The sequence below is a fragment of the Castor canadensis genome, chromosome 11, assembly GCF_047511655.1.
Source record: "Castor canadensis chromosome 11, mCasCan1.hap1v2, whole genome shotgun sequence".
NCBI lineage: Eukaryota > Metazoa > Chordata > Mammalia > Rodentia > Castoridae > Castor > Castor canadensis.
The window spans coordinates 55,492,165-55,507,233 of record NC_133396.1 but is presented as its reverse complement, the minus strand read 5'-3'; the positions used below and the strand labels follow the sequence as shown (position 1 = coordinate 55,507,233).

Here is a 15,069-nt window from a genome sequence, read left to right as displayed (position 1 = left end):
ATACATGGAACCACTTCCCACCCCATTGCCTATCTATCTCCACTGCATAAAAAGCCATTTAAAAAAATCCCAGTTGCATGAAGAGCTTGCTTACATAATCTCTGGAGCCCAAGACAGGCTTTCTGCTGACCCTGGTCTGGCTTTCATTGTTCTCTTTCTGTATGCTCTGGGCTCAATGGGGGGCACACTGGAAAGTGGTTCCTTGGCTCACACACTGAGACAGCCTTTGGCCATCCCTTGTCCCTGAGCATCACCCCAGTGCACCCATAGTGCAATTATGCATGATGAATGGTCCTGGGCTTAGGTGAAGTCAGGTACAGCAGTCAGCCTGGCTGGTGAGAACAAGCGATGTCCTCCAAATTCTGCAGCAAGCAGCCAGAGGAGAGAGTGCAAAAAATATAACTGTAAAGATGAAAGAGGTAGACATGAAGGTGAGTGGCAATAACAAAGGATAGTCAAGGGAGTAAAAGATAAATACCTGAAGTGAAAGAACGAAGAAGAAAAACTCCATGTACACAATATAATGGAAGAAACAAAGACATTCCCATTGGCCCCAGTGGGGAAAGCTTCAACTTCTCTCCAGGTTTTCAAAATCATTCCGAGGCTAGACTTAGTGCTCTGAGAAAGGTTTGTTTTATTTGTTTACCCCACATCTTATACCACAGAATGGTTTAGCACCCAAAACTCAAGCAGACCTTAAAGGGCATCATTTCTGGATTCAGGTTGTGATGTAACCACCAAAGGTGAAAACAGAGGGCTGGGGCCATGGCTCAAGTGGTAGAGTGCCTGCCTAGCTGGTGTGAGGCCTGAGTTCAAACCCTAGTACACTACCCCCCAAAAAGGTGGAAAAGTCAGAAAATATGTTTACATGATTTGAATGTATCTTACAAGGGTTCATGTGTTGAAATTTAATTTTGAGTTATTGAGAGGACAGAAACTTAATGTAACTATAGTGTTTGGAGGGGGGCATTTGGGAGGTAATTAGGATTAAATGAGGTCATCAGGGCAGGAGGGTCCCATGATTGAATCATATGGCTGTATAAGAGGGTGAGAGAACAGGGAACATATAAATGTGTGAACACACATGCTCCAGGCCTTTCACCTTATAATGTCTTGGGACTCTGCCAGTAAGAAGCCATCACCAGATGTGGGCCCTTGAACCTCCAGAACTGTGAGCTAAACAAACGTTCTTATTTATAACACTACTCAGCCTTGGGTATTTTTCATAATCATAGAAAAAGTAAAAATATGATTTCTTGTAAAAACATGAATGTTTACCTTCTTTTTAATATTTGAAAGATCTGGCAATGTGAAGTCCTTGCAAGACAGAGGTGAGCTTGGTAACTGTTTACCAACTGGCTCTTTGGGAAAACAAAAATGTCCTTGACGTGCAGATTTTACAAGCTGTCATGATGGAAATGCTCTGCTGTGTCACACTATTTCGATGCACATAATCAGCTCTTTTGAGCCAACCAGACCAGGGTTTCAGTCCAAGAGAGTGTTTAGGCCAATCATTTCCTTCCTCTACTAATGCCTACTGCACAGAGCAAACCCAAAGAAGGAGAAAGCCATATCTCAGCACTGGAAACAGGAGAAGAGCCCACACTTTGACAACTGTGGGGAGCTTCCTTGAAGAACAGTCCAGCAAGGGTCAGCAATTGGCTGTCGAATGTGACAGACGGCAAGGAGGGGGCACAGTACACCTACACTGAACACCCCTGACAGAGATGAGGGCGGTCATGGAGAGTGGATGATGAGTTCCACCACTGTGCAGCCTGTAATTGCTTCCGTACCTAGTCCAGCCTACCAGTGATGCAGACAGCATACTAGATGAAAGGGGTGACAGTCTAGGGGTTATGTGGATGGAGCTTGGCCCCTGCCAGTCCAGTGGAGAGGATGATGTTGCTTCAGCCAATTTTTCCCACCATGAGTGACCTCCCTGTCATTCCATCCCACCCCCCCATTTTGCCCATTGTCCCTTGACCCCACACTCTTGCATAAGAAAAATGTCAGTCCAGATGAATTTTTCCTTCTTCCTTCAACTGGACCTGAAAGGGTTACAGAGCGGCCTATAGGGACTAAAGGGTCTCCCATAGCTACATTTTTCTTTTTCTGTACTATCTACACATTGTTTTGGAAGTAAAAGCAAAAAGGAAGAAAATTCAACCATTTTTTTTTTTCTGTATGGTGTGTGGGCACAAACTAGGAGCACCTGGCACACCCCTGTCTCAATCCCCTCATTGCAATGTTTGTCATTGTGTGGAATCCTGCAGTGGCTTTGCCTTGTAGAGGTGGGTGGGGCAGATGGCTTTGAAACCAGCCACCTCTAGCAGGAAATGGGGGTGCTCAGCTTACAAGGAGATATGTAGGGACAGGTATTGGCAAAGAATATGCTTCCTCGTGGTGATGGGAGGCCCAGGGGACTGAACATTTGTAGCTCCAACAAGGACCTCATGAGGCACTTTTGACTTGACTTCAGTCCCTGATCTTCCTACTGCCTAGCCTCTCCTTAAAACTGTTGTCAAATAGAGGATAACTTTGTATTCAGAGGTCCTCCAGGCTCCCGCACCTATTTCAGGAAAGCATTTAAATCTGTCTCCTGTTTGACTCAGACCTGCCTCTCTAGCCTATTTTCTCCTCTTCCATTTTACCCCTTGCTACCAGATCTATGTTCATATCTGCACCTGGATGATGTGGGTAGGGGTGCTGGGTTCAAATCCTAACCTCTCCACTTTGCAACAGTATACCCTTGGGCAATTACTTTTCTTCCCTGCTGTTTAGTTTCTCCATTTAGATAGTGGGTGTAATAGCAGAGCTGTTGGGAGACTAAAGAGATCGTAGTGAAAAGGGCCTGGTACAGAAGACTTCTAACAAAGGTTTAATCACCTCTTGCCTTCTCCTCTTTGATTGCTTACACTTTCTTTGGGATTGGTACCCAAATTCAAGTCTTCTCTAGCCTTTCCAGGACTAGCTTTGAGATAATGCATTTGGAAGCTTCTTCTTATACTGTGAGTCAGAATTCAAATCACTTCTTGAATGTTGAAAATGCTCATGTATGTCTCAACAACTTAAAAAAATTTTTTTTAAGTGAGGAATCATCTCCTATCCAACTGGGCATCTTCACCCAGTTTTTAGCACTATGTTTTTAGATGTCCAATGAATACTTTCTGGTGACTTGAAAGACAGGTATTTTTTGTATGCTTACATAAAATCTCATCAAAGAAGGACTTCATTCAACAATATCAATGCCAGATTCTTCCCTTTATAGATAATTGAGTGAATTAGGCTGAGAGAGGTAGATCAAATTGCTGAACGACTTTGATGAGGAATGGAAGAGCTGAAATTTCAACCCTAGTCTGTATCCAAAGTGCCTGACTATACCAAGAACTGGGCTCTGAATTCTTGGTTGATCCTTTCTGTACCTCTGTGAAGTAAGTAGGACAGAGGGTCCTTATTCCCATTTTACAGTAAAGGAAACAGTCTCATAGCCAGTAAATGGATGTATTGTTGTAATTTTCAGGGTACTTACATCAGAGAAAAGCCTCCTTAAGACCTGATTTTAGAGGGTAGAGAAAGGGGTATGAAATGGTAAGGGGAGAGGGAAGATGGGTGCTGAAGAGAGACTGAAAACAAGAGGTATAGACTTCCACAGTGCTTGCCATAAAGATTGCATACCTGCACTGCCACCACCGACAAGACCTCCACAGAGATTCGGTTGAACTCATCAAAACAGCCCCAGGCACCAGTCTGAGCAAGGCCTTTGTAGATATTGCCACAAGACTGCAAGGAAATGTATAAGGATTAAATTACCAGTGATGCCAGACTTACAGATACATGTCTAAAGTCATTTTCCATCCTCTTTATTATAGACACTTCCAGCTCCCTAAAGACTCCTGGTTAGAAGTTTGTTTTGAAATTTCAAGAACAATTAAATTTTTGAGGGTGAAGAGGTGCTAACATGGAGCCAAACACCCAAGACACTTGGGTGAAAATCCCTTTAAAATGTCATCAGAGTTGCATAACTGTTGATCCAATAGTTTTCAAAATCCCAGGAAATGAATAAAAAATGATTTTTCTCACAGCATACAGACAAACAACCCTGATAGAAAGCTTATGTCTGCATCTTTACATCCATGCCCAGCCACCCAGTTTTCCCTAATGATGGGAGGTTGAAATGGGACAAGAGGTGGCAACATTTACCAAAAAAAATTATTCAGATGAGAGCAAGGAAAGAATTTCAAAGGGAAGAAGGTATTTTCATACTAAAAATAAAACCTATTCTGGTATTTAATGTAAAATGGTAAAGTAATATAAGGAATGAGTTACTGGGGGTCATTGGCAAGGTGACTTCATTAAAGTATGGAGAAGATGCGAACAGTGAAAGCCCTGTTAATTGACTCAGTTGGCATCATTTCACTGTCACTTTGTGCATAGATGATGTGCTAGCTATGATGGTGGCACTGAGTCCCTCTAAGAACCAAAACACACACACACACACACACACACACACACACACACAAAGGCCCCAAGAAGTCCTGTAGTAAAACAATTAATTTAACTTTGTCATATGACCAGGATTCTTTTTTTTTTTTTAACTCATGTAACTCCTGATGTTCTTAGAATACACTCAGGCAAACATTGCTATTATGGGACTATCATAAGACTGTAGGTAGAAGTTTTGGGTAGTGGCATTTCACAGAACTGTGTGCTTTGGAACACACATGGGAAGTGCTAGCTTATAGCTGTTAGGCTAAACGAACAGGGAAAGGCTTTCCAGGAGGAGGAAAGGTTATGGAATTATGGAAGAAAAATGAGCAAAACAATGATGTGCCCAGAAAAAAATAAAGACGCCATTTTTGGTGGAAAATTGAATTACTAAAGAAAGTTCTGGTTATAAAAAGCTTTGAACTATTATGAGGGTTCTTTGGAAGTTTGGAGTAGAGAATTAAACTTTGGCAGAATCAGTGAAACTTCCACATAGGCCACGTTAGATGGGAGGCAAACTTTAAAGGGGGAGGGAAACCAGTCAAAATGGCTATCATCAATAACACAAACAACAAATGCTGGGGGGATGTGAGGGAAAAGGAACACTTCTGCAATGTTGGTGGGAATGTAAATTAGTACAACCACTATGGAGATCAATACGGAGGTCCCTCAAAAAACTAAAAATAGAACTACCATACGATCCAATGATACCACTCCTGGGCATATAACCAAAGGGAAGTGCTCCAGGATATGATAGAGCCACTTGCACACCCATGTTTATTGCAGCACCATTTACAATAGCCACGCTTTGGAAGCAGCCCAGATACCCCATGACGGATGAATTGATTAAGAAAATGTGGTATACATACACAGTGGAGTTTTTTCTGCCATAAAGAAGAACAAAATTATGTTGTTTGCAGATAAACAGATGGAACTGGAGAACTTCATGTTAAGTGAAGTAAATCAGGCTCAAAAAGTCAAAGGTCACATGTTTTCCCTTATATGTGGAAGTTAAACCTATAAGCTAAATGTATATATAGATACATAAATGATCATATAAATGCATTCATATGTATAGTGTCAAAGAAAACAAAATTGTATTAGTGAGTCTGTCTGAGGGAGGATGGGAGAGGTAAAGAAAATATTAGGGAATGAAAAATATTGAAATAACCATCTATATATGAATATAATATAATGCACTGTACTGAAAGCTATTGAATATTAGGGGAGCAAGGTGATAAAGAATGAGTAAATAACATGGGGAAGGGGTTAATTTGATTAAAGCAAGATATATAAAGGCCTGAAGTACCAAGACAAAAACCCCTTGGTCTATCAATATACACTTAAAAAAATGGAGGGCAGGAGGGAAAAAATAGGTCTTTTCCAGAAGTGGGTACTTATGGGAGGGGGGATGGACACAAGGAAAGGGGAAATGAAGGTGAATATGGTGGATATATTTTGTATCCACATATGAAAATAGAAGAATGAAACCTGTTGAAATTGTTCTAAGAATTGGGGGAAGGGGGAAAGAGGGAGAACTACAGAGGGGGTAAATCTAAGATATACTGTAAATACATATGTAAATATTACCATATGTCCCACTGTACAACTATTATAAGATAATAAATTTTTTTTAAAAAGAGGGAGGGAAAAGAGTTGCCACCTTTTATTAAGTTTCTGGAATGAATGTATTTCTGTATTCATTCACATATATTTATTGAAAGACACTATCTGCCAGAGATTGTTCTAGGTCATGAAGAATCAGCAATTAATGAGATAGGCAAAGACTCCATTCTCATGTGGCTTACATTCTAGTGAGGGAAAAAGACAACGAACATCAATAGCAAAAAGTGAGAGGGCAGAAGTTCCACTGGAGTCTTAAACTGAGGGTGGTATGGTGACTTCAGAGTGAGGAGTCAGGGATAATGTCTATGGTTTGTGTTGAGATTATTTCATTTCATTTTCAAATAATCCTACAGATAGAAATTTTCTATCTATATATGTATTTATGTATGCATGTATGTAAGTTATCTATCTGTCTATCGACCCCTGTATCTACCCACCTATTTATCCATCTTTCCTTCCTTTCATCTATTTATCTTTCTGTCTGCCTATCTGTCTCAACCTGTTAAGTGTCACAAACAGTACAAATTCAGGAATCAAAATCCACATTCAGCAATGGTTTTTAAATCTTTTAAAGTTGTGGATCCCTTTCATAAAATGGATGCCCAATATATAAAGTTTTAAGTAGAATTTCCATAAGTAGATGCTTGTCACCCCTACACTTTGCTTTCTGAGGGCTAGGACAGAGCCCCAAGAGTATACAACACCCATTTGTTTACTCACACATCTCTTGGTGTTATTAGCTAGGCAGCGGTGTCACATGGCCATGAGATGGTGAGCTTCCGGACTGGGATAGGGCAGGGAGAACAGGTCAAAGGCTGGAAGTGAGGGGGATTGCTGAAGGGAGAACTGACATTAGTGACTGGAACTGGGGAGGGAGATACATGAAACAATCATGATGACCAAATTTCTACCTGGACCTCAGGAAAAGGGACAATCCTTACTGATGGGAGAAGAATCTGACAGGGAAGAATGGGAGTGAGAGAAGGACATACAAATGGAGTCATCCACTGCCTAGACAGAGCAAGAACTAGAACATGAGTAAAGCTGGAGATAAGATATGGGAGTTATCAGTATGCATGCAAAAATGGACATTATAAAAGGGATTAGCAAAAGGGATGGAGAGACCCAGAGAGCAGAGAGTTAAGACAACTGTGGAAGTGTAATGTTTCAGAAGCCAAGGGAAGTGGGAGTCTTGAGAAACAGTCAGGAGTCTCAATGGATCTGAGTCTCAGAGAGGCTTAGAAGTAATTCCAAACACTCTCGGGTGCAAAACCATTTGCAGTAACCTCTACAAACTGAGGACAAGGGGCAGAGTATTGCTGCTAGAATATGACTTCCTAGAACTTAAAACTGCAACCATTTCCAGAGAAAGAAGCTAGTTTTATGGGTTTTCCAACCAGTACTACCAGAGTAAAGCAGTAAGTTTTCTTTTCCCCATGTCTTCACACTGCTCTGTGAGCACCCCAACCCCCTACATCCTGACCTTAAGGAACTGGTGCCTCCTTACAGAATTCTTGAGGCAGAGGGGTTCTGGGGGTCCCCAACTACAGCTTAAAATGCTCTGCTGCTTCACCACCCACTGCCACCCTGAGGTTCCCTTGGGTATCATTAACCTTTATTTTCTCAAACCTCTTAATCTTTCATTCCCCTTTCTAATGCCCCATCATCTGGTTCTTGCCCTTCTGGTTTGAACAACTGCAATGCTGTCACTAGAGACTCTCTCCCTTCCAGGCTCCCTGCAGCTACTCACCTGACTGTCCAGGGGGTCTTCCTCACATGGCATTCTTATGCTGTACTCCTAAGCCCTCAGGTCTTTCTGTAGCTTACCACTTCAAGGTCAGATCCTCTTGGTGACTTTTGGTGCTTCCCTCTTATTCAACCCCATCAACTTTCTTTCATTCCTCAAGTCCTCCTAAGGTAGCTTAGCCATTGCACCATGCTTATTTCAAGCTTTTACTCTGGTGAGATGTGACCTGAATATATTGCTGCGTATCATGAATGTTACGTCAAAATGATCCCTGGGCAAAAGAAAAGCATGACAGCTCTTCCTGACGCTCATTCCTTTCCTCTCCTTGTCCCAGCCAGACCTGGGGAGGACAGCTCAGGGGTAAGGCAGAATGAGAAGTACGGGAAAGGTATTGGCTCAATACAGAACTTGGTTTTGACTTCAAAGCTGATATTTTAATGAGTTAGACTGTGTTAAAATGTCACACCCCAAAACTCAAGTAGCCTTGGGTCTCGTGCTCCTCAGTGTGTTTCTTCTGTGGCTCTCTCCCTATTCTGAAATATTCCAGGACCTAGAGTTTGTAGGGTACAAATTAGCATAGTGGATTATGTTGGGTGATAATTAGCTCCCCTAATTATTTATATATGTTTTATCTGTCCAGATAGACTGAATTATGCTCTATCCATCTGTCTGTCTATTTGTCACTTATCACTAATCTCTGTCATTCATCTCTATCCTCCTCTCACTTTCTTTCTGTGTCCTAACTGGAAACCACAGGGTGCCTTGACCACACTGTGACCCAGAAGCTGCAGTGTGTCTCCAATAGGCTTGCCCCCGGACACAGCCCTTGAACATTTTCATCAGTGACAGACATTGATGAGGCATTTAGGTTGTCACTGAAAACTCTGAAAGAAACTGGCTCTAGCTCTGAGAGATAATTCCTTAAAGTCTCATATAAACTTCATGCCCTGACCCCCTCACTGAGGTAGAACATCCCTTTCTGTCCACCATCCGGATAAACTTCAGGACTGTGTAAAGTTCCTTTGGACTGATTGTCCGGCATTAAGTGTTTCTTTCCTTTTTTTTTTCACTGAGAATGGACACTAGGGCCTGTGGCTTTGTACATGTGAAGCAAGCTCTCTACCACTGAGCTACTCCCAAGCCCTCAGGGCTTCATTCTTTGGACTCCCAACAAGTCCCATTTTAGGATGGTTTGGGATGTTCCCTAGTAGGAACTCCCCCGCTACTGCTTTTAGGACAACTCCAGCTACAAATTCACCAAGATGAAGCATCATCTGTTTTGGGTATCCACCCACAATGCCCAGCACATACAGACCAATGATAATAACCACTAAATTCACTTGATTTCCAGAGGGTTTCATAATAAAAAATAATTTTGGAGCAGCTGGACAACAAAGGGGAATGAATGTCTGCAAATAGCTTAGTGAGGCTGTCTTGTTCCCGAGGTAGTTGGTGCCTAAGGAGGAACGACCTTTGTTTTGATGCTGCTCCAGTCTGTGACTGGCTTAGACTGGATGATCAAAGTTCCACTTACAGTTCAAATAAACCAAGAACAGACTCTTCCTCCTATCCTGGACAGGAACAGGTGGGATTAGAACTCAGTGATTACTTTTGAAAAAATTGGGTAAAATGGCCTTAGTGACCCCTGGGTGTGGGGCTAAGTCATTTCTTCCTGTTTGCTATGCTAACTTTGACTTTGAAGAAATCTGCTCATTTTCTTCAATCAATACACCACGTCTCCTACATCTAAATGAGCGTGACTTTCAGAATGTTCCCCTTGGGAGACTATACTTATTGCAGCAATGCTGCCAATACCCAACTATAGAAGAATCTAGAAGCTTAAAATAATCCTTAAGGCTGAGTTTATTTCTTTAACAGGGAAAAAAATCTTCTTCCAGCCTTAAAAAGAAACATTATCTTAATGTGTTCATCAATAAAAGCAGCTGTGCTCAGATTTAGGAGATGTGGACCATGGGGAGGACTGTTATTTTGGATACCTTCTTTTTTTTGCTTGCTATAAGAAAACATGGTGTAACAGCACTCTGCTTCTATTTGTACAGAAAGTTACACTGGAGAAATTGTTCAAGTTACAGAAGATAAGCCTTATTTAAAAAATCTTACAGATCTTTAACTGCAAGAGTTACCTTGCAATCTTTAAAATTACTTATGCTTTAAATTTATCTTACAATCAATATATCTCATGACTTATATGTATTTAATGTTTACCACAATTGTTTTTTCTCTAAATTACTTTACATGGTCTTCTGTTTACAAAAGAGATGTAAGGTGGTTTATAAAAAACATACAATATAACAAACTAAAAATGAGACGGTGAGTCAATCTGTTACTACATTTCAAAAAATGAATCTATATACAGTTGTGGACAGAATATTTCTAGCTAAGAAGTAACCTCATGGGCCTTTTGTTTGTCTGGCTTTTCTCTATGACACAACCTGGAATATATTAGATTTTTTTTCATAAAGGCTATGCCCCTGAATGAAGTACACTACCTGTGCACTTGTCCTCTGCAAGCATCTCATGTAATGATGAGGGGTGATCTAGTCTGATTAAGAAGTCACACTTACCCTTGCAGAACATTCTATCCACTTTGCAGAGGAGCTGAAACCTAACTATTATATGAAGACAAGTGTCTTCATCTTAGCTTCTTAGAAGCCTTTCTGTGCTTTTAGATACAATAGAGAATTTAGGGTTTGGGGTGTATGTATAGCTTCTTCATTTTATAGATGATGAAAGGAATATCCAAGAAATGACAAGGCTCACAAGGCTCATTATTAGAATCAGGATTCAAGAGACTGTGCCTCCTTGTCACGTAAGAGGCTTACAGGGAGGTCAGCAAATCCCATGGGTCAAAGATCTTCAGCTTTACCATGAAGGAGCAAGGACAAATGTCCTTGTCTGGACTCTGAGACCTGGGGGATCTGGGCCAGCACAGTGTGGATAAACCCCATCCCTGGATTGAGTTACCACCCAGTGCCTTCCCAAAGCTGAGTGGACCTATACCTTGTAGTCCATCTGCTCTGAGCAATTAAACACATAGACCATGATGCCCAGGGCTCGGCCCAGGTCCTTGGTGGTCTCAGTCTTGCCTGTGCCTGCAGGTCCTGCTGGAGCCCCACTCATGGTCAGGTGCAGAGACTGGGTAAGAGTGATATAGCACCTGTCAAACAGAGGAGGGAAAATATCAACCTCAGTGCCACAGGTGACCCTGATGGATACCTGGGAGATAAAAGATTCAAGGCCAGGAGAGGCCTGACACAGCTTCTGAAAAGGAAATCCCAGAGCTCCACACCCTCTTGTCTGTTGTCAGAGATAGACCTTTCCAGAACAACTTCACCACAACACCTCTTCCTTACACCACATCAGTGACTCTCTGCAGGGTCATCTTGACCTTCGCCACTCTAGCTTCACTTCTCACTACTTTGCTTGCCCTCCCCCAGCATGCTAACCTCTAGCTTTGTAGAGCTTAGTTCACTTGCCAGATACTCTAGGGCTGTGCATGGCCCTCTTCCCTCCCCCACCAAGTCCCCACCTCCTTCAAGTCTACCTTGGTGAGTTCCTCCTAAATCTTTGTCTAGTTAATGACTAGCAACCCCTAGGGACTCAAAATCTACCCACTAAATGTTCCTGGATCCCCCAACACTGCAGTCGTTGAACAGAGGCTCCCTCAGTTGAGCTCTTTAATCTTTGCCATATAGATCATATACATCGTCTGTGTACACCTTTGTAAGATACATAAAGTGGGTCCATCTGTTATCTATTATTTCATCTCCATCTTTAGGCACATATAAGCCCTAAATAGCTATTTATGAAACACAAGAATGAATCCATGAGAGACTTGATCAATCATTCAATATATCTCATTTTCCTGTCACTGTTTTTACTAATGGCAATAAAGTTAACTCAGCTTTAAGATTATTTCCTTTAATATTTTTGTCTCACTTAAAAAACGTGCCTTTGGTGGGGCACTGGTGACTCATGCCTGTAAACTTAGCTATTCAGGAAGCAGAGATCAGGAGGATTGCAGTTCAAAGACAGCCCCAGGCAAATAGTTTGTGAGACCTTATCTTGAAAAAAATCTATCACAAACAAGGGCTGGTGAAATGGCTCAAATGGTAAAGTGCCTGCCTAGCATGTGTAAGGTCCTGAGTTCAAACCTTGGCACCAGCAAAAATGTGACTTTGGGTAATAAGCACAGGAAATAAATTGCTCAAGATCATTGGTCACTAGCGAAATGAAAATTAAATCCACTACGAGGTGTGATTACATACCATTTGGATGGCTATAACCCCCAAAATGGCAATAGCAAGTGTTTATGAGAATGCAAATTGGGAACATTGCTGGTGGGAATATAGCTTTGCAATATAGCTCAGTAGTTTTTTTTAAAAAAGTAAATCTTACCAAATGATTTAGAAACTACCCCCTAGGAATTTACCCAAGAGAAATAAATTCACTTGGTAGCACTTGTTCATGGTAAAAATAATTATAACAATAGAAAATTGGAAACAACATAAATACCCATCCATAGCGAATGGATAAACAAAATGTAGCATTTCTATGCCATAGAATATTCTGTAGTGACATAAGTGAATTAAATCATGAACATACTACAAAACAGATGAACTTCAAAAATATTATGCCCCACAAATGAAAGAGGCTAGATGTGAAAGAGTAATACTGTTATTCCATTTATAGGAAATGTCCAAAAAAAGACAGGGATAGCTATCAGATCAGTGGCTGCCTGCGGATGGGTTTTGAAGCAAGGATTTACTGCAAATAGGGTGAAGGAAATGTTCCTAAACTGGGTTGAGATGATGGACAACTCTGCGTATTTACTAAAAAATCACTTATAATTTTATGCTTGTCAGGGGTGAACTTTAAGGCATGTAAATTATGTCTCAATAAAACTATCAAAATTGTACCATTGGTCTAACTTTTCAATATCTAGCAAATCAATATATGGATGCTTAACTCACAGGCTGTACAGTCTGGTGGGGTCTCCAAAATATGCTGTTTCTGTTCCTGAAACTGATGTCTCAGACTGACCAGACACTCAATTAATGTCTCTGTTGCCAGATGGTGACTGGGTCTCTGTACTAACTTGACTGAACACAGAACAAAAATGGCTTTGAAAGGACCTGAAATAAGTGCCCTTTTTCTCTTCTAATTAAGTGCAAAATTTCCTTATCTGTCTGAGCCTTTGAAAATGAAACCCAGTAAGGCAGGCTCTCTGAGCAGAGAGGAGAGGTGTACAGAATTATTATTTCAATTCGTGTTTTCCTGTGAAATGGATTGCATTGACTTAGCTGACTGGGGGAATTTGGACTACACTTAACTTTTTAACACTTGGTTATCCAGGCTCATACAGCTGCCTCACTTTCCCTGTGGACATTAGGACATTGAACAGCTGATAGATCATGAGGTAAATCAGGGTAGGGTTACCGTGAAAAGTTGGATCTCAGTTGTCTTTCTTGGCCACTTAGTTACTATTTTCAGATACTAGCAAGATCTTCATGGAGTCCTATGCACAGCCTAAGCTCTGATTGGCCCCATGCCTTCCATCTCTTCCAAACTCTAGACTTCTTCTAGAACTGTTCAGGGCCACCATAGCATGGTACCCCATCCCCCAACCTCTCATCCCAGGAGGAAAGGCAGCTCTCTGAACAAGCAGAGTCCCAACCCCTCATATAACTCACCTCACTCCCTTTCCTTTTACCCTTTTCCATCCCACAGCTTGCCTCAGCTGCAGCCAGAGAGAAAGGCCAGGGCTCTTTCCTCTGGAGCTACAGAGCTCTCAAGTGAATTTGGAAGTCTAGAAGAAAGAGCAAGCTTTCACAAAATCCTATTTCACAGAAAAACTGAAGAATCCTTTGAAAGAAATCCTTGGAGCTGGGTGTTGATTTCATGTTGAGCATCTACTGAGCTTTTTATCACCTCCAGAAGCTTGTGGGGAATATCAAACATTATTATTTTCTCCTCCATAATAACAGAACTCAAGGATGAAAAAGGGTTTCCAAAGTCAACCCATCTCACCCTCCATTTTACAGATGGATAGACTTGAGGTTTAGGAAGGGAAAATGGGCTATCTAATGAATTCTAATAGCTAAAGCAGGATCAGTGGGGCTTGAGCTCAGCCTGTAAGAAAGCCACAAACAAAAGAGAGAAGCATTGTTTCCTTCTGCTGCAGGACTGGCTGCCAAGATGCATGAGCCTCAGCACATCCTAGTCTTTTGGACACACCCTTGATTTAGGAAACCTTCTGTGGTTTTCTTAGAGTGTCCATCTCTTAAAACACTTAAGCCAGCTCCTTCAATCTGCTCCTGCTTCCTTGGGAAGTACTCTGGAGATAGGCAGAATGACGTCAGTGTCTATGAGACAAGCCAAAGTACCAAAATATCCTTGTTTCTTTTTTTTTTTTTAATTCATATGTGCATACAAGGCTTGGGTCATTTCTCCCCCGTCCCCACCCCCTCCCTTACCACCCACTCCGCCCCCTTCCTCTCCCCCCTACCACCTCAATACCCAGCAGAAACTATTTTGCCCTTATTTCTAATTTTGTTGTAGAGAGAGTATAAGCAATAATAGGAGGGAACAAGGGTTTTTGCTGGTTGAGATAAGGATAGCTATACAGGGAGCTGACTCACATTAATTTCCTGTGCATGTGTGTTACCTTCTAGGTTAATTCTTTTTTTTTTTTTTCATTTTTCTTTTATTATTCATATGTGCATACAAGGCTTGGTTCATCTCTCCCCCCTGCCCCCACCCCCCCCTTACCACCCACCCCGCCCCCTCCCTCTCCCCCCCCCAAAACCCAGCAGAAACTAGTTTGCCCTTATTTCTAATTTTGTTGTAGAGAGAGTATAAGCAATAATAGGAAGGAACAAGGGTTTTTGCTGGTTGAGATAAGGATAGCTATACGGGGCATTGACTCACATTGATTTCCTGTGCGTGGGTGTTACCTTCTAGGTTAATTCTTTTTGATCTAACCTTTTCTCTAGTACCTATTCCCCTTTTCCTATTGGCCTCAGTTGCTTTAAGGTATCTGCTTTAGTTTCTCTGCATTAAGGTCAACAAATGCTAGCTAGTTTTTTAGGTGTCTTACCTATCCTCACCCCTCCCTTGTGTGCTCTCCCTTTTATCATGTGCTCATAGTCCAATCCCCTTGTTGTGTTTGCCCTTGATCTAATGTCCAC

At 41.6% G+C, this 15,069-nt stretch overlaps 1 protein-coding gene across 1 annotated transcript in view; it reads right to left on the bottom strand.

The window, feature by feature from the left end:
• The window catches only part of Dnah9 (dynein axonemal heavy chain 9), a 335,102-nt gene that overhangs the window by 202,280 nt on the left and 117,753 nt on the right, over positions 1 to 15,069 (bottom strand). The window contains exons 27-28 of the mRNA XM_074046853.1: positions 10,880 to 11,036; positions 3,676 to 3,780 (exon numbers count right to left, since the gene is read on the bottom strand). Of these exons, the coding sequence (XP_073902954.1) occupies positions 3,676 to 3,780; positions 10,880 to 11,036 (262 nt within the window). The remainder of the gene's footprint in view (positions 1 to 3,675; positions 3,781 to 10,879; positions 11,037 to 15,069) is intronic.